This window comes from Podarcis vaucheri (assembly GCF_965113315.1).
Source record: "Podarcis vaucheri genome assembly, chromosome: 14".
NCBI classification, from domain to species: domain Eukaryota; kingdom Metazoa; phylum Chordata; class Lepidosauria; order Squamata; family Lacertidae; genus Podarcis; species Podarcis vaucheri.
The window spans coordinates 6,474,104-6,499,783 of NC_138752.1; the positions used below are offsets into that span (position 1 = coordinate 6,474,104).

The 25,680-nt window shown below is 49.2% G+C and overlaps 1 protein-coding gene across 1 annotated transcript in view; it reads left to right on the forward strand.

Moving 5' to 3' along the window:
* Positions 1-1,199: 1,199 nt before the first annotated feature.
* Positions 1,200-25,680, forward strand: part of ALDH1A2 (aldehyde dehydrogenase 1 family member A2) — a 69,473-nt gene continuing 44,992 nt past the window's right edge. The window contains exons 1-2 of the mRNA XM_082198580.1: positions 1,200-1,277; positions 1,778-1,952. Of these exons, the coding sequence (XP_082054706.1) occupies positions 1,836-1,952 (117 nt within the window). The 5' untranslated portion in view covers positions 1,200-1,277; positions 1,778-1,835. The remainder of the gene's footprint in view (positions 1,278-1,777; positions 1,953-25,680) is intronic.

The following is a 25,680-nucleotide window of genomic DNA, read 5'->3' on the forward strand; positions in this document are numbered from 1 at the left end:
TTTACTTGATTTAGGGGGCCAGCTGCCCCCTGCTCTCCCATGCTCCCCAGTGGACGGTGCCAGGTGCGATAGAGCGAGCATCTGGGGCCCTTGAGCCTTTTGGTCCCTTTGCGAAAGTCACCCAGCAGTGAAAGGGTGGTGGTGAACCTCGGGCGGCTCACTTGGGCCAAGGCTTAGAGTCACAAGGGAACGCGGGTCTGCGGATGGGGCTTAACGACATTAGATGACCCCTGCGACCCCTTCCACTTCTACCATTCTATCAGTCTATGATCTGCGCCGGGTATCGGCCAATGAGCTCTACAAGCGAGACTCCTGCAGAAGAACTTCAAACCCATTTCCTTCCAAGGGCGCGCGCCCGGATGTGTCAGGATGAGTCCCTCCGACTCCTCGCTTTCTCCTCGCAGGCGATCAGAAGCCAGATTGAATGCGAAGGTTGGGGTTTTTCCCCCGTTCTCCGTGACGTTTGAAACTGAAATAAGTTTCCAATTAAAACAAGAACAAAAAACCGATCTGCCAAACTCGGAATAAAACAGCCCTTCAACAACAAAGGGTGGGGTTTTTTGGGGGGGAGGGGGCGTTCTGCCCCTCTTTGGGTCTTCTTCTGCAATCCCCGAACTGGTCTTCAAAGCAGGTGCTGTCAGTCATGCCTCAGCCCAGTCAGCTCTGGGAGGCATAGGAGCCAAGGTCATTTCGGCGCCCCCAATAAAATATTTGAGGGGGCAGGCCCCCCAAAAGTTTATGGGCTTTGCCGTTCAAATGGTGTGGGTGTGTGCCACGCCAACTGATCAATTATGTGGGGTGGGGCTTACCTGGGTCCCCCAATATTTTATTCAAGTTGGCACGCCTGCTGTGAGGGGAGCAGGGGTCTCTCAACAACTCTCAGCACCCAGCAAGCTACAGTTCTCACGATCCTTAACTGTTCAGTGTGGTATCACAGCGCTTTAAATGAATAGTGTGGATGCTGCTTCTCTGCCCCGCCCCTCTGCCATCCATGGCTGAAGTGGCTTGGGAACACCCTGGCTTCCCCAGACCCTCGCATCGCTCCCACCTGGGCTGAGGCTCCGTGCCTGCGCCCCCAAGAGAGAGGGGGGCGGAGCGCGTTTCTGGGTCTGACATGTTTATGGCTCCTTTTCCTCCCTCCCTTGGCAGCGAGTTTCTAATTAGATCCCCAAATTCCTTCTGGGCTGCTGGAGGAGTGAGTCCCCTTCTTCCCTCCTGGAGCCTCTGCCCAGAAAGCCCCCTCGTCGGATTTCCGCTGGGCTGCATCTAAGACCAAGGTGCTAATTCCTCTTTAATTATCCCAGGGAAACCCTCCGTAATTGCTTCTCTTCCCCCCGCCCCGCCAGCCTCGCCTCGGACCCTCTTCTCCCGCCTCTGCTTATCAGCAAAAGGGGGAAGAAGGATTCAGGCAAAGCCTCTTTCCCCGGTGAGCAAAGGGAGTTATCAGTTCCTGCTGGTGCCCAGTTGATGGGATGAAGCTCAAGGGGGGAGCGGGTGGCTGGACTTGACGGCCAGCCAGGGAGGACCTGTTGCCTCTCCTCGACGCCTCTGCAGGGCTTGGGGTGGAGAGGCTCTGGATGCTCCCATCCTCCTTGGAGGTCGTCCTGCCTCCTTGGCCCTGCCCTCCCGTCCAATAAGGAGAGGTTGCCTTGACACCTGCTTATATACCGAAGACGGCAGCAGCCTCCAAATCTCCAGCGCTGGGTTGGGGGAAGAGGGGAGAAAATACACACATAAACACACCCACACACTCCCCTCTCTCCATACCTATTTCAAGCCACAGACTTAGGGAGACAGTCGCCCCGTCGGGCAAGGAGGAGAAGGCTCCCGAGACGATGACCTCCAGCAAAATTGAGATGCCAGGTGGGCTGAAGGCGGACCCGGCGGCTCTGATGGCTTCTCTGCATTTGCTCCCGTCTCCCACCCTCAACCTGGAGATCAAGTACACGAAGGTAAGTCACCTGTCTGCTCTTCCCCGCCAGAGGAGCACGGGCTTCTCTTTTTCTGAGCTGACACAAAACCGCTTCCCTCGGACTTCTCTTCAAAAACACACAAACACAAAAGCCAGAAAGAGGTGCGTTTTCAGGTGCTGGATGCCAGTAGATGGGTGGCTATATGTGAAAGAAAGTCCATAGCATAAGAAAAAATATCTTGCCCTTTCCAGTTTGCCTGGCATCATTTTAACTCTTTGGATCAGTTTTTCTTTCTTTCTGGGAAAAGGGTTTCTCCGCACAGACTTGGGCTCCTGAAGATTGTTGGAGGGCGCGATTGTACAAATCTTGTTTTAGCCTATTGAAAGATGATGAGAATCATGTTCTGTTTTGCTGTTCTAAAAACTGGTGTCTTTCGCTCCTGGGACTCTTCCTTAACAATTCCTGCCGCAGATGTCACCGAGCCAAGTTGTTGTAACTTTGGAAGGAGGGAATCGTTTGCTGCTTTCCTTCCTAGACAAATAATAACCATCTCGAATACAGGCAACTTGGCAAGAAAATTATTTGCTTATCCACATCACCAAGTGCCCAGGGTTGATGGCTTATTCTGCGGGCTAAGGTGTGCAGAGCTTTCCTATATTTACAATTGATACAGATCTGCAAGGTTTTTAGTGTATGTGTGTTCGAAGACAGTTATTCCAAAACGCAATTTCGACAGGAAGTGTGATGCCTTTGGTCCGTCTTCTGGTTGTGAATGCCTGTTTGTATTATTAAGCACACTGGACACGATCCCGTGGGATGCAAGGCCATTTGCACAAGCCCCCTGAGGTTAAAGGGGAATTGCGCGAGAGCGTGCAACTCAGTGAGCAGTCATTGCAGGAGAATTTGGGCATGGATCAGGTCCCAAGCGCGGACATTCTTCATCCTTTGAAAGGGACATTAGACGCTTTAGGCTTGTAAAAAGGCGGCACTTCTATTTAAAGCCAATATAGACCTGAAGGTCACGCAATGCCGATTAACAAGAAACCACATTGATGCAAACATACATGATAAATGTTTGTTAAAGATTCATTCTGTTCCCAGAATGTTTCATCACGAATGTGTTCTAGTCCCAAATTTTCACCATGAATCTGCGGCTGCTCCCTGTTTTTTCTTAAATCCGAAATATTGGTGATCATTCGAATAAACCACCTATTTTCAAATTAAAATAATAAAAAATAAAAAAAATGTGAGTCTCGAATGCCTTGTGCCGGTTCACTTACCTGGCACTTAACTGCTCTTAACAATGTAAGGATTATTTATCTATAGTGCTAGGATTACTGGGGGTGCGATCCAGTCAAATTAAGCACTTTCAAGCCTCATTGATTTCAGTGGGAGATAATGAAGCCCGTCGCTGACTCTTCCCGTTGAAATCAAAGGAATGTCCAGAAGCGTAGCTGGTTCGTAATCACAATACTCGTGGTTTTATGCGCAGAGGCTGCAATTCTACATACACTTCCTAGTACGGGGTAAGCCCCATTGAGCTCAATGGAACTTACTTCTGAGTAAAAAAAAATTCTGTATGAATTGTGCTGTAACAATCTATAGCTAAGCATCTTTACATCCATTGTGATGGCAGCATCTTGCTTAGTTCTCTCCAGCTGAAATCAGTGAGATCTAATAGCGCTTAACTTGGGCTGGATCCTACCAGTCTTGATATTATTTATAAAAAGAGAAAGAAAAGTGATCTAGATTAAATATGGATATGTAGAAATATGGGGGGGGGGGAAATGTCTCACGGCAGCTTGTTTCAGTAGCATACAATTAGTCCCAAAATATTTTTGGGTCACACCGTCGCCTGGGCTAGAAGATATGCACCGAACGCGAGAGAGACCAGAGCAGATTCTTGAGGACCAGAAACTTGCGCCCCAAGTAGAAGCGGGGGCGACGACGGGCTGGGATTAAGGAGTCACAAGGATGGGACAGGAACCTCCCTCACTCGTCCCAAAATGAATGTTGATCTGAAATATTGAGTGGCTGTGGCACTCGTAAAATTACTTTACCTGCGTGGAACTGTGTTACTCTGCAAAAATCCATGCACAATGATGGTGTATATCAGTAGTAAGTCCTTGTCGTTTTTTATCCCATATTTCTATAAAAATTACAGTGCACCGAGAAATGGAAATAAAAGCTTGCCTTTGCAAGAGAAAACATGGTGTGTGTGTGTGAGAGAGGGGGGGGGGTCTTAGTTTCGTACGCCCGTCTCTGTTTTTCTCGCTCCGTTTTTCTCCGGTCTCTCTCCCCCCACTGCCGCCCTCTCTCTCGGCAGGCCAGGCAAGTGATTTATTGCTAATTGAAGCCTTTAATTGGGTGTCGTGGCTCTGGCCAGACTTTTATCCAGGATCCACTTTCCCACTTATTGCAAAGAAAAACAAGGAGATAGAAAATGACGGCCCTGCGCTGGATTCTCTCAGCCGGTGGGGTCACTTTTATGTCTCTCTCAAGTGACAACTCCTGTAAACAAAAGGGAACAAATCGCCTCCAGAAGGGGAAGGGGAGCGGGGGGGGGATCACTTGTAACCTCGAGCATCTCAAAAGTTATAGCAGCGCCCATTCTCTCTGGCTGCTCCGCCTCCCTTTTCTTCTGGGCTGTTCCTTGAGCGCCCAGCGGGATTTCCTTCTCTTGCCAGAAATTCGGCGCAACCGTCCCAGTTTGTGGATGCTGCGCGGTTCTTGCAATCCTGAGTCTCGGTGGAAAGGCCTCCGCAGTTGTGTCTGTGACTTGCATGCAGAGGCGGGACGAGGGGGGGACACTTTAGGCGTGAAATTTCGAGCCTCGTTTAAGCGTTGCAGAGACCTGTCCCCCTGGGGCGCACAATCCACCGGGAGGTTCTCCTGCGCGCAACCCTGGAAATGAGTGAGAGTTGCGCAAGAGTGGTGCTGTGCTCCCGCGCACCTCTGTCATTTCAGGGGGGCTTGCCCGGGAGAAAGGGGTTGGCAGAAAGCATTCTGGGTTCATTAGTGGGGGGGGGCTGGTTGTTTGTTTGTTTTGCACCTGGGGCACCCAGATGCATTATAGACTGACCCCATCACTAAATGGGGTGATGTTGCTCAATGGAAGTCCTTAAACACATTAAACTATTGCAAGCATGCTCAGATGAGCGCTGAGTGCAGGGTGAGGGCCAAAGGTGGACCAACAACCACAGAAGGAGCATGATGTGTCCTTCACCAGAGACACTCCTTCTCCCAGAGTAGTAAGACTTCTACACCCTACCAGACACAGGTAAAGGTAAAGGGACCCCTGACCATTAGGTCCAGTCGTGGCCGACTCTTGGGTGCTCATCTCGCTTTATTGGCTGAGGGAGCCGGCATACAGCTTCTGGGTCATGTGGCCAGCATGACTAAGTCACTTCTGGCGAGCCGGAGCAGCGCACGGAAACGCCCTTTACCTTACCTTCCCGCCGGAGCCGTACCTATTTATCTACTTGCACTTTGACGTGCTTTCAAACTGCTAGGTTGGCAGGAGCAGGGACCGAGCAATGGGAGCTCACCCCATCGTGGGGATTCAAACCTTCTGATCGGCAAGTCCTAGGCTCTGTGGTTTAACCCACAGCGCCACCCGCGTCCAGACATAAGACTTCTTTAAAAACAGAGTCTGATTGGAATCAGAAAATAAGAGTTGAAGGTTAGAATCAGATGGTGGCTGAATGTATTGAGGAAGCTCTTGACTTCTGAGGGTGACTGGCAAAGAAGCAATTCCAGTCAGGTGGGGACTGGCCAAGGACAGAGTAAAATTGCTAGGGTTGTCCCCCACTAGCCGCGCTGGAATAGCCTCCACCAGGAACAGAGCTCCTCAATGTTTCTCAAATCTGGGTGTCGAGCTGTACCTGGACTACAACTTCCATCATCCCAAGCTAGCAGGAACAGTGGTCAGGGATGATGGGAGTTGTAGTCCAACAACAGCTGTCAATGGCCCTCCAGATGTTGCTGGACTACAGTCCCATCACCATCCCTGGTCATTGGCCTGGCTGATGGGAGTTGGAGTCCAGTCACATCTGGAGGGCCACAGGTTCTCCATCTGTGCAGCAGCCACCTGTACTAGCAACCTTCGCTGCTTCTTGTGGCAGCAAGTTTCATGTGCTAATTCTGCATTGTGCGTGATGAAGAGGCACTCCTTCTTTCATCTGTTAAAAATACAGGGAAGGCTGGTGCATCTGGCCATCAGAGGAGATGCACGAATTCGCCTCCAGATGCTCAGGAACTGAATGTGGAGGCAGCTTGCCTTTGTGTGTTTCCTTGTAACATCCGAAGCCACCCTGCGGAGTCTGAGATGGGGTGCGGGGTGTAGGGAAAGGTTCAGGAAATATTTTGCTGGATCTACAAGCTGTTTACATTGCTGAGAGGTCTGCCTTAAATAAATCCAGCATGTTAAATTGTGCAGTGAAAGACAGCAATATTCACTGAGTGACTCATAAATCTTTCAAACATCAGGAGGTGGACCAGTTTGTTGGGAGAATTGTTGGCTGATGCTGGAGGCTCGGAAGCACCAGGATGTATTGCAAAGGCTGCTTGCTTGTGTATCACAGCTGCACATTCTTCCTCTTGTGTGTAGCTTGAACCGTTATCCTTTAGGGGAAATACCATAATGAAAAATGAAATTTACCTGGACAAGGGCAGTTTAACAGAAGCTCAATCCAAGTAATGCAGAAATGTTGACAGTGAGCAGTTTGATTGCCTACTCCAGAGGGGCTTGTGTGCACCACTCTATTCCATGGGTCGGCACACTAAGGTCCACGGGCTGGATCAGGCCCAACTGCCTTCTGGATCCGGCCCACAGACGGTCTGGGAATCGCTGCATGGATCGCCAGGGCACGTGTTCTTTCCCTCTCTCTCCCTCTCCCTTACACGGTGGTGCCAGTGCCTTCTCCCTCCCTCCTCCTGGCTTCTCCTTGCCCTGCCTAGAAGAGGAAGGGGGCTGGGCTTTGTTGGTGCCAACAGCAGCAGTGCTCAAGCGGCTGCCATTTTAAGCAGCCCCTCTCTGGAGCCCTTTTGCGCACTGCTCATTGTCCCTCCGCTGCCAGCCCCTGCCACTCACAAGACACAGGTAAGCAGTCACTGGGGCTCATGGTACTCTTGCATCATTCCCCCCCATATAATCTGCCCCCCCACAAGGTCTGAGGGACAGTGGACCAGCCCCCTGCTGAAAAAGTTTGCTGATCCCTGCTCTGTTCCTTAAGGGGCACAAAAGAGCTAGTTGCTTGAAGCAGCATTGATCTTCTGCAGCTCGAGGTCTTTTGCAGTGCTGCTGAAGGGGCACAACTCTGCTCTTCCTTGTAGTTGTGCATGAACCAGGAGTTCCAAAGTATTCCTGGGACTGATTTGGGGTTTTCCCCAAGGCTGGGTGGTTCATACTGCTGGACCATGAAGATGACTGAGGAGTAAAGAAGCCTACCTACCTGTCCCAGGAGATTCCCTTCGCTTACTTTGAACTCCACTTTTGAATGGAAGCCAGCCTCATTTTAATCATCCTAAAGGGCAAGCTGTCTCTTTAAATATAGAGCCATTCATGGAGGATTCAGCTAAGTGGTGACTATCCAGGATTGTTCTGTGCAGGCTCCATGTTCAAAGGCAGTCTAACACTGAATATGGGTTTTGGGAGAGTGACATTGAGAGAAGTGACTTGTCCTCACACCCTGCTTCTGGACTTCCTGGAGGTATCTGGGGGAAGCAAGGGCTAGATGGACCTTCAGTGACACCCAGCACCAGCCAGGCTCCTCTGGTGTTCTTACGATCCTCCCAAACCATGTAAAATGACAACCATGTGCTTTGGAGGAATTTAAAATTAAAAGGAATAGAATTTTTAAAAAATATTTTTATTTTTTGCAGGAAACAAATTCTGTTTGACACAGATTTTGCAGGCCCAGCTTTAGGCAGCCTTTTAGAAGTGGCTTATCTCTCAGGAGACTTAGCACATGTATTCTGAAAAGTGAAATAAAGAACCATCACATTGTCCTGCCAATTGGCTAAGTCCCTGGGATGGAGAAGCAAGACGCGAGAGGTGTGGCGATTGCATCCTTTTTTGCCTCTGTTTAGAGTTGTGTCCCCCTGCTTGTTGCGCCTGGTAGAGCTCTGTGGTTAAACCCTCAGATAAACAGCTCGGTAGGAAGACAAAGTGGTGTTATGAATGGAAGACAAGGCTGTTGATACACCCGTCGGCCTCTGTGCAGGAAGGGAGATGCACCAGCCACGATCTCCTCCTTTCTGTCTTGCTTCCAGCTGTATAAACTCCATATAAACACTTTGGGGGGAGCTGGCAGGATTGTAAGCACAAACCAGTGGTCAAATGGGCTGGTGTGGTCTGCAGTGTAGGCAGAAAGTCTGAGGGGAGGGGGGAGATGGGAGTGTGGGGTGTCCCCTTCTCCCCTCCCCTGTCAAAGTGTGTGTGTGCTAAGTTGCAATGTCAAGGTGTTGATGGCTTTGCCCAAGCTCAAGGTACCGCTGAGATGCAATTACTCCTAGGCTGCAATCCTACACATACCTGGGACTAAGCCCCATTGAACACAATGGGACTTCCTTCCAAGAAAACAGGCACGGGACAGTCGTTTAGAAGTGACAGGTCAGCTTTCTCCACTGTGGTGTCCCTTCAGATGTTTTGGACCCAGAACTATGTTCTACTTCCACTGCTGGAGACCATAATGCTTCTGGATGTAACTTGCTGGAAACTGCAGGAAGGAGTTGTTGTGGTGGTGCTCTGATCCTGGTGGGCTTTGTGTGGCCATTGACTGGCCACTGTGAGAACAGGACGCTGGGCTAGATGGAGTACCAACATGACCAGCAAGACAATTCTTACATGAACCTGTGGCTTCTGCCTCTGCTTCTCGTAATGGCGAATGCTGGGCTGAGGCAGTCCTACCTGCAGACAAAGCCTGGGTGCGTTTAAGGGTGGCTGAGTGAATGAGGGTTGCATCCCATGGGGGTGGGGTGGTAGAGGCTCACAGAATGAGGAAAGAATGGGTAGAGAGGGATTTTTATCCCCCACAATTCATAGTCACCCAGTGCCACTGATGGGGAGTAGATTCATGGAGAAAGAAGTTCTTCACACAAGACAATGTATCATTCATTGATGGATCTCACTGTGAACTTAGGCAAATTCACAGAAGAAAGGGAGAAGGCCATCAGCGGTTCTTGTCAGGAAACGGCACTATCAGAGACCACATGCTACAAAATACTGTGTGTGTATTACTGGCAGGAGAGAGCCATGGAGGGAGAGCTGTTTGCCTTTATGCCCTGCCTGTGGACTTCCTGGAGGCTTCTTGCTGTTGGGTGCTGGAGTGGATGATCTGATCCAGCATTGGTTCTTCTGGTGCTCTTCCAAAAAAAGTCCATTTATGCCAAGCATAAGCAAGGTTCTGGACTACAGTTCCCCTCCTCTCTGCTGACGGGGCCTGATGGGAGTCAGAGCATCCGCCCTGGTTTGTTATCACAAAGGTTGGCATTTGTTCCGGTTTGTTTGTGAGATGGTTGTACAGTGCCGCATCAAACAGTTGTTATTCCACACACCTCCCAGCGCATTTCCCCATCACTTTTCTTACCGCAAGTAGTCTATGGAGGGTGTGTGGTTGTTGTTTCGGAAGCAGATCTGTTGTGGCAGAACGCCAAACTCACTCTAGTTGTACCACCTGAATTTGCCAGCAGGGGCCTGAGTCCGGTCTCCAAAACCCAGAAATGCCCTTGGTGTGCAAAACCACTGCTAAGGGTGAGTCCTGGTGAGCCCCCGCACAAACGATGCTCTGAGCGATGCCAGAAAACTGTACGGCTGCTCTTGACACAACACTTTGCAGCTGAATGTCTTTGGCCATTCAAGGTGGCTTTTAAAGTTAATATGAAGTGTGTTTTACGTTGTTTTTGTTTTAAAAAGCCCAGCCCTACCCTCTGCCTTTAAGCATCCTTTAAGCTGTGTTAGTTCTGGCTCACCACCGCAATCTCTTCCTCTCTTCCTCTTTCTCTCTCTGAGTGCGGTTGGGGGTATCAGCTTTTGTTCAAAGAGCCCATTTGAGATTCTTGCATCTCCCTACACAACCCCACTGTTCCTGTCCTATATTTGGCTTCAGAAATGCCCCCTGAAAGGGCCCTGGAGGTGGGGAGTGGGGAGAGACGCCTCCGTTCCCTCCCGCTTTCCTGCTGATTCTATGGACTCCAATTTCCGAACTCCTTGCAGGGAGTTTCAAATGTACTTCCTTTTTAAATTAAATCCACCCTCTTGCATCGTCGCACGGCGCCCCAGGGTGCAGTAAGTCAAGCGCATTGTATTCTGCCCAGCTCCGCTGCAAGAAGGCTGACAGTCTAACATGTTGGCAGTTAACTCACACACACAAATACACGCCTGTGATAGCTGCTTGAATCACCAGCCTTTGACAAGAATGTTTTGCATCACACAGGATGCCTTTTAATTGCCTTTATTTCCAGCAAATTAACATGGGGGGGGGGAGGCGTGTGGAATTACTACTAAGCTTATTTTTCTCATGAGCAATAAATATCAGGCATGTGCTTACATTTATAGTTTCCTCAGGATATTAATGACTTCCATGCGCCTAGACCTTGCAAAGAATCTCTTCTCCCTTCTTTCCATTTGTATGCAATCATTGGAGGCAGGGCCTCTCCAGGGGTTGTGAGGCCTGGGGGTTGAAAGCGGGTTTCCAGGGCCACCGCCAAGTTTCCTTCCCAGAGGCCCTGATCCCCCAAATCCATCTTCAGCCTTTCAGGCCTGTACTGCACCTTGAACCCTGTTCTTCACCTGCAGCAACTGGAGAGCTGTGGCTCCTCAGTGTCCTACCAGTGGGTCTACAGCAGAGAGGGCTTTTTTTGAAGGGAGGCAGCTACAAGGGTGAGGAAAGCCCCCTCCTCCTGGGAACAAGGGTGGCACCAGCTATTTGGGGTTTTTCAATAGTTTTTTTATTTATTGCCTTTCTATACCTCCCTTCTTCCCAGGATCATAAAAAGGTAAAGGGACCACTGACCATTACGTCCAATCATGGCCGACTCTGGGGTTGCGGCGCTCATCTTGCTTTATTAGCCAAGGGAGCCGGCGTACAGCTTCCGGGTCATGTGGCCAGCATGACTAAGCTGCTTCTGGTGAACCAGAGCGGCGCACGGAAACACCATTTACCTTCCTGCCAGAGTGGTACCTATTTATCTACTTGCACTTTGACATGCTTTTGAACTGCTAGGTTGGCAGGAGCTGGGACCGAGCAACGGGAGCTCCCCCCGTCGCGGGGATTTGAACCGTCGACCTTCTGATCGGCAAGTCCTAGGATCATAGGCCAGGCCTTTTCCAGGGTAGCATTGTGGGATATTGTTCCTGCTGGTTGGTTTTTAACTTTGCATCTTGTTTGTTATTCTTTTTTGGTACAATTCCACGATACAGTGGAATCTCGGTTGTCAAACGTAATCTGTTCTGGAAGACTGTTTTACTTCCGAAACGTTTGACAACTGAGGCGCAAAGGGTTGTCAGCAATTTCAATGGTGAAAATTGAGAAACATGCCTTGGAAGCTGTTCGACTTCTGAGGCATGTTCAAAAATGGAAGCATTCACTTCTGCGTTTTCGGTGTTCGGCTTCTGAAATGTTCGGCTTCTGAGATACTTGAAAACTGAGTTTCCACTGTATTTTCAAATGATGGTGTTTATCGGTAAGGACACAGGAACAAGTTCTTGCCCTCTGCCACCCCTTGCTCTCTGCTTTGCTTCAGCCTTTCTTGGCCTTGGAGGGAACCTGCGTATTTTGTCTTGTGGAGCAAAGAGTAGCAGCAGAGGGACAAATATTTTTATTAGGAAAATGATACAGGAAGAGAGGAAGGGTTAACATACAGACTTTGCTGCTACCACACCAATGCCTTGATCCAGTTCTGGGGACAGAATTGTATCTCTGCAGCTGCTACTGACTTTTTTTTGTTTCGTTTTTTGGAGTGGGGAGTGGGGAAAACCTTGACTTTAGCAATCTCTTCTCCCATAGCCAGTTGTTCCTTGAGAAATTCTGTACATCAGCTTTCTCCATCCTGTTGGTGCTCTCCAGATGTTTTGAATAACTGGCTGATGGGAGTCCAAAATCTCTAGAGGGCCCCAGGTTGGGGAAGGATGCTCTAAATAAAATAAAAAATGCCTTCAGAGGGAGGGGTTCCCTTCCGCAATTACCTGTCCTACTCCCTTGTGGTGGCTTCTCCTCTAAGGTCTCCACATTTCAGATGCCACCAGGGCAGATCTGGAAGCCTATAGCCATCCAGGAAAGGGTTCAGATTTGACAGCCAGAGGCCTGTTTGCTTTGCAGGGAGTTCTTGATGCAGACATTCCTGGTGGAGAGAAATGGCGGAATTCCTCCCCCAACCATTCCTGTCCTCCCTACATAGTTTATTGCCAGGCGTAATGGGATGCCATGGAATTGTCTCCATCCACTGCCTTTCAGGAGATCTCTCTCCCTCTTCCTTTCTCTCCCTCTTCCCCTCTCTCTCCTTCTGTTTTTTTTCTGGTGTGAAACAATCCAGATCACTCTTTTCCATGCTTTCAAGCTCCCCTCATTCGTTTGTGGGCACTTGCTCTTATTTCTTTTATTTTCTCTTTGTAATGAAGGTTGAAGTTCTAATCATGGAAGAGGTGATCATATGGGGAACAATTAGGAAAGGAACTGAGAATAAAAGAGCATTGTCTCACAATGCCTTCTTAAAAAAGGAAATCTCTGGTGCTGCTGCATTTTGAATAGCAGGCACAGTTTTGGTCGCCCCGTCTGAAGAAAATAATATAAGAAGAGCCAGCTGGATCAGGCCAGCTGCAGGCCTGCCATTCTGGGAAGCCCTCAAGCAGGATCTGAGCACAACAGCACTGTCCTCCTGTGGGCTCCAGCAACTGGCATTCGGAAGCATTACTGCCTGTGACCATGGAGGCAGAGCAGAGCCACCATGACTAGTAAACACTGATAGCCTTAACCACCATGAATGGGTCCGATGTGTTTTTAAAGCCATCCCGTTGCCGGCCATCACTGTCCCTGTGGAAGCAAGTTCCATAGTTTAACAGTGCAGTGTGTGGAAAGAATGGGATGCGGGTGGCGCTGTGGGTTAAACCACAGAGCCTAGGACTTGCTGATCAGAAGGTCGGCGGTTCGAATCCCCACGACAGGGTGAGCTCCCGTTGCTCTGTCCCTGCTCCTACCAACCTAGCAGTTTGAAAGCACATCAAAGTGCAAGTAGATAAATAGGTACTGCTCCAGCGGGAAGGTAAACAGCGTTTCCATGCGCTGCTCTGATTTGCCAGAAGCGGCTTAGTCATGCTGGCCACATGACCCAGAAGCTGTACGCCAGCTCCCTCGGCCAGTAAAGCGAGATGAGTGCCGCAACCCCAGAGTCGGTCACAACTGGACCTAATGGTCAGGGGTCCCTTTACCTTATGTGGAAAGAAGTCCTGTCTTTTAACTGTCCCGAATCTTCCAACATTCAGCTCTATTGAATGTCCCCAAATTCTAGTGTTATGAGAGAAGGAGAAAAACATTTCTCTATCCTCTTTCTCCATCCCATGCAGAAGTTTATAAACTTCTATCATGTTGCCTCTTACTCACCTTTTCTCTAAACGAAAAAGTCCCAAGTGACGCAACCTTTCTTCATGGGGGGGGGTTGCTCCTTTCCCTTGATCACGTGGGTTGCCCTTTTCTGAAGCTTTTTGCCAGGAAGGCCCTGGCCTGTAGGGGGCATCAAAGAACCAGCTCACAGGCCCCATGCTTTGAAGATGCTGCTGTCCAGAGCTTCCCTACGTCCCCTGCGAGGGCTGAGGCAGTGGCTCAAAAGGAGGTATTTACAACATTAGCAGCAGTGCGTAGGCATTGGGGAAGCATTGCAGTGCAACTAATAAAGCAGGGTAAATCCACCAACCCTGCAGTATTGCTGTGTCAAGAACATGGTGCGGAATGCATGCACTGCAATAAAGCACAAGTCTCGAGGGCCACCTAATCACAGCGCAAGGAGGACCCAGTTCTGCCAAGCAGAAGACTTGGGTGTGCATCATGACTGGAGACACATGGTGGTCAAGAGAACAGTTCCCTGCCTGCCCCATTAAGCTCACAACCTAAAATTTGATAATGAAGGGAGGAGGCCGGGGGGAAGGAGGAAGAGGTCTGGTGGAGTACCAATGTGGGCGGGGGGAGGGGAAGGGTGCTTTTTCAGTGGCCTGATGCCCAGAAACTTGGGGCAGTGGCCTGGCTCCACTTCCTGGGCCTTCCAAACCCTCCTGCTGAATTGAAGCCTTTGTGTGGCCTTTTGGTGCCATGTTTCCAAGCTCCCGGTTGCTACCAAAGAGCACAGCTCAGCTTTTCCAGTTGGGGGGGTCCAGGCCTTTTTGAGGCACCCCAGACAATTGCAAGCTCTTGGAGAGGCTGCCTGATGGAAGGGAGCAAAAGCATCTCAGAGAGAGAGAAGCCAAAAGGTTGTTTCTGCCGGGGGCCACCCTGCTGTGCAGCTGCTACCTCCGGGGAGGACGCTCCTGGCGGCAGAGGCCAGCCATGGCAAGATCCTGGGCCCAGCCTCTTGGACAGGGGGAGGCAGCTGTGGAGGGGAAGCAGTGAGCAAAGGCAGGCATTTCAGCCCCCTCAGCTCATCCCGCCCCCATCTGGATGTCTGCTGCATTCTTTCTCAGGGCGGGGAAGTGTGAGCCTTTCCCCTCTGGCTGGAGCTCCAGAGGCCGATATAGCCTGCTACTCTCAGGAAACACAGCAGGGTCCAGGTGCACAGCTTAATTGGAAGCGGGGCTTGATCCTCTGGGGCTCAGCTGCTGGACATCTAAAGCGGCAAGGGACAGTAAAGGCACTCTGGGCATGCGTCAAGTGCTTTTGCATCAGCTCCAAGGAAAGGCTGCCACATGTTTTGAGAAAGGGGCTTTTCAGCTTGGGCAGCATGTCCTGCCAACAAGCTTCATGAGTGGTGTTTTGGGGCGTTGGGGAGCCTTTTCCTATACAACTCTTGAACTCTGATGCAGCTTGATAGGCCAAGCTGTGGAGGACAGGATCAGAGCCGGCCTGTACAGCAGGCAGAAGGGCAACCCTTTCCAGTTCGTTCCTTTGTGGGCAAATGTTTTGGGCTGTGTGTAGCGTATGTGTCCAGGTTTGGCCCACAGGCCCGAGGTTGCCCACTCCTGCTGTAGAGAACACAGGGCTAGATCTATCCCAGTCTAAGGCAGCTTCCTGTGTTCCTACAAAATGAAGCAAAGGATCATCTTCGTTGTGGTTCAAAAAGTGCCTCAGTATCGCTTTCCATGTTGGCTTTGGGGTGAATGAAAGGAAGAAACTCTTGCGGTCTGATGTTTGGCCACCTATTAGTAAATAGTTACAGTATGCTTCACCAAAACATTGCCAGTGATGGCTGCCAAGTTATGACAGGGCCATGCTGTGAAGCTTCAGTTGCAGATTTGACACTATCAGACGAGGGCTCAATAGAGATTGGGAGTGGCTCACTCATCGTTACAGAGAGGAACGTTTCCTCTTCAAGTGTTTATGTACAACTTGCTTTGCCAATTCATTACCAGTCAAGAGAGACTCGCACCCACTCAGACTGGATTTTCAACCCTTTTGAGTAGATCATGTTTGCATTAGCACTTTGCATAGTTCTAGAACAGTCTCCCCCCCAACTGAAACACTCCAAATGTTGCACCTTCCCTTTGTAGGGCGTTTCACCCCCTTGACCATTTTGGTTGCCCCTTTCTGCATCTTTTCCAGCTCTACATTATCTCACCTCAGGCAGAGCCATGATGATGTTGGTGGTGACTCTGCCTTGATTTCTGCCAAGACAAGGGGGAGGCAAGAAAGTCACAGAAAATCAGGCTCTGTTCTCACAGGGACAGCATATTTTCAGGAATCTGGGGACTGAATATCAGCCCAGCCTTAATTTCATTGGTGGGATTTCAAAGCACTTTCTGTTCTTGTGCATTTGGGTTTTTTAAATACAGAAATTGCTGGAGGGGGGGTATTCCCCTACCTTTTAATATTAGGCACTTGGCAAAGAATTAAACTTACATTTTTAATTTACACCTTGAGCACTGCCGCCCCCTTTGAATTTAGCGGCAAATAGAAATGTCTTGTTCACATTGGCCTTTATTGGGGAACAAGTCATTACTATTCCCCCACTCAAAAATCTCACAATAGATTAGAACAGAGGTTTTCAACCTTTTTGAGTCCATGGCTCCCTTGACCAACTACATTCTTTCTGTGGCTCCCCTGTGAGGAAACACACTGTGAGCCTCAGGAGCCCAGTTATGTCACCCCTTGCCTGCAGAGCCAGCAGCCCCTCACCCCTTTTCAGACACCCTCCCTTGTGGAGTGTTCCCTCAGCCTCCTCTTGTCTCTCCTTTCCTTGGGAGTCCTCCAGGCAGCAGCTACCGCTAGCCCTAGTCTGAGCTGTCCTCACACTGCCCCACAGGAGCCTGGGAAGAGGATGCCCCCAGCCTTAGTGGCCTGATGCAGACTGGGCAAACGTGAGGCCAGCGCCTTGCCTTGGGGTCTCCTAATAATTCCCAGGGCCCTTAACTAACTACAATCCCTGGGGTGCTTTGAGGGAAGCCATGGCTTTAAAAAGTGGCGTGATGCTTTGTCATGCCTGCAAAAAACAGGGGAGGCGCTTGACCTTAATGTAGCCATGAAGAGTCAGAAAGGTGTCCTGGATTCTATGCTCTTGGCTTAGCAACCTCCAATTCTTGTACTGTCAAAGGAAGGAATCATAACTGCAATTGCACAGTAGGGTGTGTGGAGGGGATCTGTGTCCAGCAGATCACCACCAGGAAACAACTGTGTAGGACATCAATGCCCTGCCAGCTAACAGAGCCTAAAGAAAAGGGGGCCAGCAGTAGGAATCGCTTCTTTGCACAACCATGAGCTGCCTTACTAAATTCACTGCCACATGTGCAAGGGAAGATGGCCATTGGCCTGTTGTTGTTTAGTCGTTTAGTCGTGTCCGACTCTTCGTGACCCCCTGGACCAGAGCACGCCAGGCACTCCTGTCTTCCACTGCCTCCCGCAGTTTGATCAGACTCATGTTTGTGGCTTCGAGAACACCATCCCAACATCAGGGTCTTTTCCAGGGAGTCTTCTCTTCTCATGAGGTGGCCAAAGTATTGGAGCCTCAGCTTCACGATCTGTCCTTCCAGTGAGCACTCAGGGCTGATTTCCTTAAGAATGGAGAGGTTTGATCTTCTTGCAGTCCATGGGACTCTCAAGAGTCTCCTCCAGCACCATAATTCAAAAGCATCAATTCTTTGGTGATCAGCCTTCTTTATGGTCCAGCGCTCACTTAGAAGCATTTAAATAAGGTTTAGAGGCATTCATTGAAGAGGAGAGGTTTTTCCAAGGGCTGTTAGCCATGATAGCTGACAATGAATGCTCCAGAAAACACCTATCACTTAATACCAGGTGCTGGGTGCTGTCTTCCTATCCTGGTGGCGAGTTTCCTGGAGGCATCCGGGTAGCTCTTGGTAGGAAGAAGGGTGCTGTGGACCTTTGGTCTGATCCAGCTGGGCTGGGAACATAATGTTTAAATGTTTCTTTATTGGTTTCGTGTAAGAGAAAGGGTCCAAACTCCCTTTTGTTTCTTTGGCAGGCAAGACAGTGTGAAGGATCTTCCATTTAACTCCGTAAGGGGTTTTTTTTGGGGGGGGATGTGGCTTTTCCAGCTTCTGCTGCCATCACCCAAAGTTTGCTTAATGCCTTTCACCAAAGATGTCATAGGTGGCAAAAGGCAGCGAGTAAATGTTCTTTAATATGATGTAACCTAATCCTGATGGATCCAAAACTGTCCTTTTTCTGAACTCCCTGTTCATGTTCTCCCATTTCACTGAAGTTGTTGAATGCTTGTGCTAAATTATAAGAAAAGGTCTACCCACAAATGATCCTCGTTTGGAGCCCCTCCTGCTCTTTGCTGCTTTGGCCCATCTCTAATTATAGACTGTAATAATAATCACCAACATCCTTCTGAGCAGATGAATTTGTGAACATCAGAAAGATGCTTTTGCCAACCAAAAGAGAGCGAGAGAGAGTGTGCTGTGTGCGCATCTTGACGGTGGTAGTGCTGGTGGGGGGAGGCTAATTGGAACCACATGTGCAAACTTAACATTAGAAATACTCCATTATAGGCACCACAATCAGTGTTGATATGTATTCTGCTGCTTGCACTGAAATGCCAGAAGTCATTTAGACTAGCTAATCCTTCCTGAGCTCTTCCCATGGAGTTTTTAAAACTTTGTTTTAGAGCCACCAGACACAAAGAGACATGTCCTGCGCAGGCTCTCCACAGAGCTGGCTTTGAAATGCTCTAACAGGAGAATTGGGGAACATTAAGGAGGCTGGCGGGAGGCTTGCCGGAGTGAACCCTCATCCCAAAGCTGCCTCCTGATGGTTCACTTGGGCCTAATCGAACAGCCACTTTTTGCAGGTCACAGGCTCTGCTATTTGTCTCTGACCTAAGAGATCTGGAGTGTTCTTCACATCAAAACCGGGTCTTGCTGAGCTGAGATCAAACAGGCAAAGGTAAAGGATTTGGCCAGTGATTTATCATGCCACAGAGAGCGCTCAGGCCAGAAGGGGCCACTGAGGATGAAGCTGACATTCCAGCCGTTTCTCATATGTGCTTAGAAGAGGGACTTCCAAGTTAAACAGAAGGAGGCCCTCCCCCCTCTCTTTTTGCTTTTTCAGGAATAAATATTGAGAGATTGTGTTTAACTACAAATGTCTTCCCAAGGACAGCATTTTCCAAGGCTGACGATTAACAGGAAGGTATTCACCTAAAAATAACAGAGATACACAGACAATCTCAGTGCTACTGCAAAAGGGGCACATTCTACCAAGTGTAGAAGAGCAGTTCCTGCAGAAAGATTCAGCGCCTACCTTTAATGTTTTATTAAGAAGTCAAAAAGACACCATCCTTCTGAACCAGACCCCAGGCTCTACTGATCTAGTCAAGCACTCTGTTTTAATGGCATTTTATTTGCTTGTTTGTTTGTTGGATTTCTTGCCTGGGGTCTAAGGTACGTCACAACAATAAAATATACCATTTGTAAAACAAATAAAACAGTGTTATAGTGAATTCTATCATTTAGTTACAAATTGTGCAAAGAAGGGCTCTCTTTTGTTTGTTCTGATTCTGTTGCTGAGGAATGTCACTGAGTGTCCCAGAGTTCCTGTATTATAGAAGAGGGAGAAAGAGTTCTCTCTCCACGCCTCCCGCTCCATTCATAATTTTATAAATCTCTATCAAGCCTTTCCTTATGTATCATCTTCTCTAAACTAATCCTGCCATGTACTGTCAACTTTGTCTTCTCAGATGAGGCACTGAGAGCCAGGGCCTTCTTATGTGTGGCACCTCTCTTGTGGATCTCCCCTGCTCTTGTCCTGCAGAGCCCAAGTGGTAGTGGAGGGGGTGAAGAGGAGGAAAGCAGCACCATGGAGAGCTCATAGGGAGCTGCTTGCTCTAAGGAGGGCTGGAAGTGACCTGAGGCCTTTTGAAACTCTCCCTCCTAGGTTCTGCCCCCTTTTTGGAGAACAAGAGCCCCTGGAAGGGCCAGTCCACTGGCCTGGAGAAACCCTCTGTCCTAGTGTGGTCCCTATGCCATTGGACTGGTGAGATAGCATGCGAGGTACCAAAGCCTGTGAAGGTTCTGGCTCTGTTCCTATAGACCCTGGTGCTGTGGGTTGTGCTTCGGTGGGCTCCTCTGCCAACTTCTAGTCCAGCTGTCCTCTGATCTCCAGCATCTTGGAGTCTGCTCTGGTTCCTTAACTTCTGACTTGGTCACTGCAGGACTTCCCTTAGCGGCAGAGCCCAGACTTGGCACGGATTAGGTCCCGAGGTCAAATCCCTAGTATCTCCAAAGGAATTGGCAGCAGGTGGCAGGAAATACCTGTCTGCCCAAATCCCTGCCAAGCTGCTGTTTCAGTCTGAGCATCTAATACTGGCCTAGGCGGACCAATGGTCCTGACATGATAGTTATGTCCATGAGCAAAAATGTGCAGCGGTGTGCTTGTCTCCTTTTACCAAAGAGAGGCCTTGGCTCAGGGACAGAGCACCTACTTTGAATGCAGAAGGTTTCAGGATCCACCCCCAGACTCTAAAGCAGCAGCGAGAGATCAGGGGTCTCACCTGGGTCAGCGCAGCTAAGTGATGGGCAGGGGGGCACGACGACTAGGATACTCAGATTCCTCCTTAGCCATGGGTGTGAGACCTTCACTTCACCTCACCCCCCCACCTGCCTCAGAAGTTTGTTGTGAGGATGAAGAAGGGTAGAATACACATGGGATTTAAAAAAAAAATCATCCAAGGTAGCTTTGTGTGTCTATGTAGAAGTGTCTACACTGTGTGTGTGTGTGTGTGTGTGTGTGTGTGTGTGTGTGAGAGAGAGAGAGAGAGAGAGAGAGAGAGAGAGAGAGACTGTTGCAGACTGAGCCCAGCAAAAAGTGGTAGAGGAGTAAGCATTCCTGGACCTCAAGGCCGACGTGTGTGTGTGTGTGTGTGTCTAGGAGGCAGCAGGTACAGAAAGCACCCAAAGCTGCCTTTATAGTTGCTCATCCCTATCACCCACCTGGCCCTGTATTGCAGCTGCTTCCTGGGGTTCTTGCCACAGAGGCTATTCCCATCTCCAACTTCCTGGGATCCTTTTTAATCAGAGGTTGAACCACAGAACCTAGTGAAACCCCCTGTCCTCAGGACCTTTCTCCAAGATCTCCCCTCCTGTCTCTTAAGCACCTTCACTCTAGGCGTGCCCTCTGGGGCCTCTCTGCATCCTTCTGTGGGGCCGACAGCCTTTCAGGTCCCCCCCCTCAAGTTTCTCTTCCTCTGGCTGACCTGAGACCTTCCTTTGTGCCAAATCTGTGCCCTGCCAATAAGCTCTGGGTCTCTATTCCCTGTACCTCATATCTGGAAACCTGCAGCAGCCAGGCACTTTGGGGACAGAGTGTGGGTGGCAGAGACAGACAGGTGACCGTCTTCCACCTTTGCCAGAATCTGTGATGGCCTTTGCAGAAGGACAAAGTTCCGCTGGTGATGAGTCCCTAGAGCCAAATTCCTCCAAAGCAAAACGTTCATTGGGAAGGATTCTTCAGCCAGCTGCTGGTGGGTAGCTGATCCCAGGAATGCATGGTCATTCCCTGGCGGGAAGGTTTGGGCTTGTGTCGGGATCAGGACAGCCATGTGCTTGAGAGCAAATGAGCCCTGAGAAATCAAGACACATCACGCACCACACCTTGGGTTGGGGAGGATTTTCCTTTGCCAGGCTCAGCGCTGGAGCTTTTGAAAAGTTTCCAAACAGAGAGGAAATGAAGGATATGAAATTTCCGGAGGCACAGGTGCCAGGTATCTTCAGTGTTATGAAATATTTACCAAGGGAAGCGGGGGCTGCTGGATTTTTTGCATGCCTCCAAAATTATCCCCAAAAAGTGTCATTATGCACTCAGCTCCTGCAGCCACGAGATGGTCGCTTGGGGCCAAACAGCTGAGATTCCTCCCTTAAGCTTCTTTGGCATGTGATGCCTCCCCCCCCAAAAAAAAACCCTCTTGGAGGAACGAGCCTCATATGAAAAAGGGATCACTTTGATGGAATTGAAACTATAACCAGCTACTAAATCAAGAGAGCTAGGAAATTCCAATTCATCCAAAAACATGCTTCTCTCCTATGGGAAGCTGTTATTATGTGGATGTTAAAATCCTCTTCCTGTATGGGGGAGAGGGGAAAAACATTATGGAATTGCAGAACTACAAGAACATGGTTTATTAAATCCATGGGAAAATAATTCCACCTTGGAGGACCCGGGGGCTCAGGCTTAATTTCTGTCCACTGGCTGAGGTTCTTGCTGGTGCTCCAGGGAGGTCGCCGCAGATGCCTGATGACATCATCACGAATCAATATTGAAGGAGGAATGAAAATTATTCACTCGCACGTCGTTCCAGGACATATTTCAAGAGAGGAAATGAAAGGTTACACTGCATGCCATCCATGTTGATTCGTTGGCCAGTGGTGATTGTGATTTGGTTGCTTCTAATTGCAGAAGTTTAAAAGGAGATGGTAGAAAAAAGAGACTCAGTGGATGTATTACTGTTCGTGAGTTTTCAACATTGTCCTGTACAAACTAGGTGGATGTTAGAAGGAATTTGTATTCAAACCCCACACCACTTTGGTTCTATACAGAATAGAGCAGAAAAATGTCAAATTTGAAACTGGGATGGGTGGGTAGGTTTTATACAATAATTTATACAATATGTTTTCTATCTGAAAGGAATCCCCTGGGCACTGGGAAATTTCTCTCTCCATAAATGTGAATGAACTTCATTTTACTTGTCACTAAGAAATGGATGAGACACATTCATTCTCAGTTTTGTGTTCAACACTGACCAGGATGTGTCCACAGGGCCATTATTCCATTTAGTTTCATAACATGAGGCAAGGGGCGATTTAGGTCTTGTCATGGGTGGCAGAGTATCTTGTACTCTGCTTAGCTGTCTCCAATTTCCTTATTATTTTGGAACAGTGGAGGCTGGCCGGTTGCTTTAGATCACCCTGTGGTTTCTCTTTCATAAGGCAGGCCGTTCCAACGACACTCTATGGTTTGGGCAGGCAGGAAATCGGGAGAGAATTGGCTGACTCTTCCTCCCAGCAGCAACTGGAGACGCTCTGCTGGCAGTTTCCCAATTCCCAGGCCATGATCCTGAAGGCTGTAGGTGCCTCTATGACAACCCACTACGGGAGAGGTTATAAATAGTATTGTTGCCACACAATTTAAAGGTAGGAGCCATCAGTGGGGCTTTGGCCCCTTGCAGGGTAGAAGGATCTGTGTGATATCCTGGAGTTCTGTGCCTGCTCCTAAGTAGAGGTTGCCTCTGTCAGCCTGAGGCTGTGAGGCCCCTTTTCTTTGGATTTGGGGTGTGAGGAGCCAGCACCGTTGACTGATGATATCCTAGAACTGGGCTGGCAGGGGGAAACAAAGACCAGAAGATGGAACAGGCAGAGCAGAGCTGTGGTCCACAAGTGCAGAGGACAGGTTGGAATGGAAGCACCTCATCCCATTCTGACGCAGTTTGCACATCTGGCAAACCATGCAGGAGGCCTCTGATTCCTTGCAGGAGATTGACAGTCCTTTGGAGGGGAAACTGGACTGGCAGGAGGACAGCATCCTTTACCCACCATGGATATGCACTGACTCGTTTTCTTTCTCCTGCCTGTGGCCGCTGGACAAGGGCTTTTGAAGTGCTACTAATCCTGTTGAAAGCAGTCTAGAAAGGGGATGTCTAGAGGCAAGAAGGCCTCTTTCCTCCAAGCGCCTTCTAGAAAAATAGTCTGCGCTGCCTCAAGGCCTCCATGCCCTGCAGAGGAAGGGAGGGAAGGAAGGAAGGAAGGAAGGAAGGAAGGAAGGAAGGAAGGAAGGAGAAGTTCTTCCCTCTCTGGACAAAGTGATCCAGAGCACCTCCTCCACAGAGGACGAGGTAGGATCCACAAGGAGAGCCCTATGGAATAATTGGACCAAGGGTGGTTTCCTTAGCCTTGTATCCTGTTTCCAGATGCCAGTGGGAAACCCAGAGGCAGGATATGAGGAAGGCTTGCAGGGGGTGCACTCTGCCAGAGCCATGCCCCAGCATCCTTGGGGGGCACATTTCATGGCTCCAGTCTAAGAACTGGGCCAATCACATGCCTTTTCTGGATATTTATCCCTCTATTTTTCTGAAGGCTGAAGTGGCTTGCAGCATTTCAGCATTTTAATGTCCTAACTATGAAACACCAGTAAAAATAGCATTCACAGGGTGAGGTGGTGGTGGGGGCTCTCCCTCTCTCAAGAACCGGGTGAGATCCCGGAATTCAGATGCCAGGGGAGAGCAGGGACATTGGGAGTTCAGCTCTGGGCTGCAGTTAGTTTCTGAGCTGCGAGGCGATAGCAGCAAATGTTTATGTGCTTTCCGTGTTACTTGCAAAATATATCAAGTGTTTCTCTCCATCCTACTGCCCCCCTTCCAATTTGGCTCAGTTCCATGGACCGTGCCCCCATGAGCTAAATTACTTAACTGCTTACAGTGCCACATAGCAAACACATGACACCCCTTTTAGCAAACCACGGAATGTAACTCTGGGGTTCAAACCAAAACAAATGACCTCAGCAACTCTTGGGAGATTATACACACACACACATACATATTTACACACACACACACACACACACACACACACACACACACACACTTAAAGCAGAATTAAGTTGTAAAACCCAATGGCTGATTTATGGCCGCAGTCAGCCTTAATTAACATTGATTCCAGGGGAATAGTAAACGTTGAATAGGGTTCACAATTGAAGTTGAACAATGCCCTCTCTGGGTGTTGTTCAATTTGTAGCATGATTTACATGGAGGCGAGCCCTTCCATTCCAGGGGTTATCCCTTTTTCATCTGGTCCTTAGGATGAGTTATATATAATCCACTGATAGCAACATTTGCTGTCAAATAGTCCCCTTGATTTAAAGTTACCCACTACAATGGTCACTATAAATAAGAAGGAAATAAAAGAGGGAAACGAAAACCCAATTTGAGGCTTTGCAGGGATTCCTTGTTTGGGCAATGTGTCATCGCTTGTCCAGGCCCGTGGCGTTTTTACGAACTGGCCGTAATGAAAGTCAGATCAAATGTACAGGCTCTAAACATTTAATCAACAACCACTGGAACCGGACAAGTTCTTTAAAAGCCCCAGCAAGCTCAAATTTATTGTCTAAGAACCTCGGTCTTGGTGGGGAGGGAAGCCGGTGGAGGAATGGCACTACCTGACACCAAACGCCTAAAACTTTCAAAACGTGAGTTATTTAAACATAAGGTTGTGCTTGTAAAGCCGCCAGCTGCTGGATTTCAAGATTTGAAACCCTTCCAAGAGTTTGGACGAGGTACTTTATATGGGCAGGAGAGTAAATACTCCAATTTTACTGCCAATTTAGAGGCGCTCGGTTTACAGTAATGAGCTTGCCTTGACCGTCCTTTGTTTATAGAAAGTGGAACAGGAAGAAATGAACGTTAACCATTAACAGTAGCAATCCCTCAAGCCTCTCCTTCTCTCTCTGCTCCATGCCAGGCTGACGCCTTGCTCTTATTGGAAGGCTGGCTGGACACCTTGTCAACCGCAACTGGTCATGTAGAGAATAAAACTATTGGAGTGGATGCAGGGTCACTCAAAAAGCGGCCTTCCAACAGCATTCTCCAAACGCTGTCTGTGGAACTCATTGTCACAGGATGTTGGATTGACTACTTGCACCAGCAGCTTGTCAGGATCAGCCCTTCCATTAGGCAGAGGGAAGCATCTGCTTCAGGTGGGACGTGGCCAGGGTTAGCTTCCGCCACCTTCCATCACCCCCCTCACATACACACCCGAATCTCCTCAGCTAGCATGCTGCCCTCACAGACCTGGGTGGGGAAATGTTGCCTAATTCCTTGTGTGGGAGTCAGATTCAGTGGGTGGTCCAGTTGGATCCTGCACATGGAATGAGGTCATGCGTCCCATCTTGGCCTTCTTTGCCTCAGGCAGCAAAATCTCTTGGGCAAACTTTCCTGAGGTCTGGACAGTGGTGATGCTGAAGGCTGATATCTCTTCGTTGCTCAGATCTGGAAGGGGTTAAGGTAGGGCTGCCATACATCCATAATTTCCCAGGTATATATGGGATTCGCCCGTTGTGTGTGTCCAGATTTTCACTTGAAATAGGGCAACCGTAGTTAAGGAATATCACCTGACTCACTCCGGCCT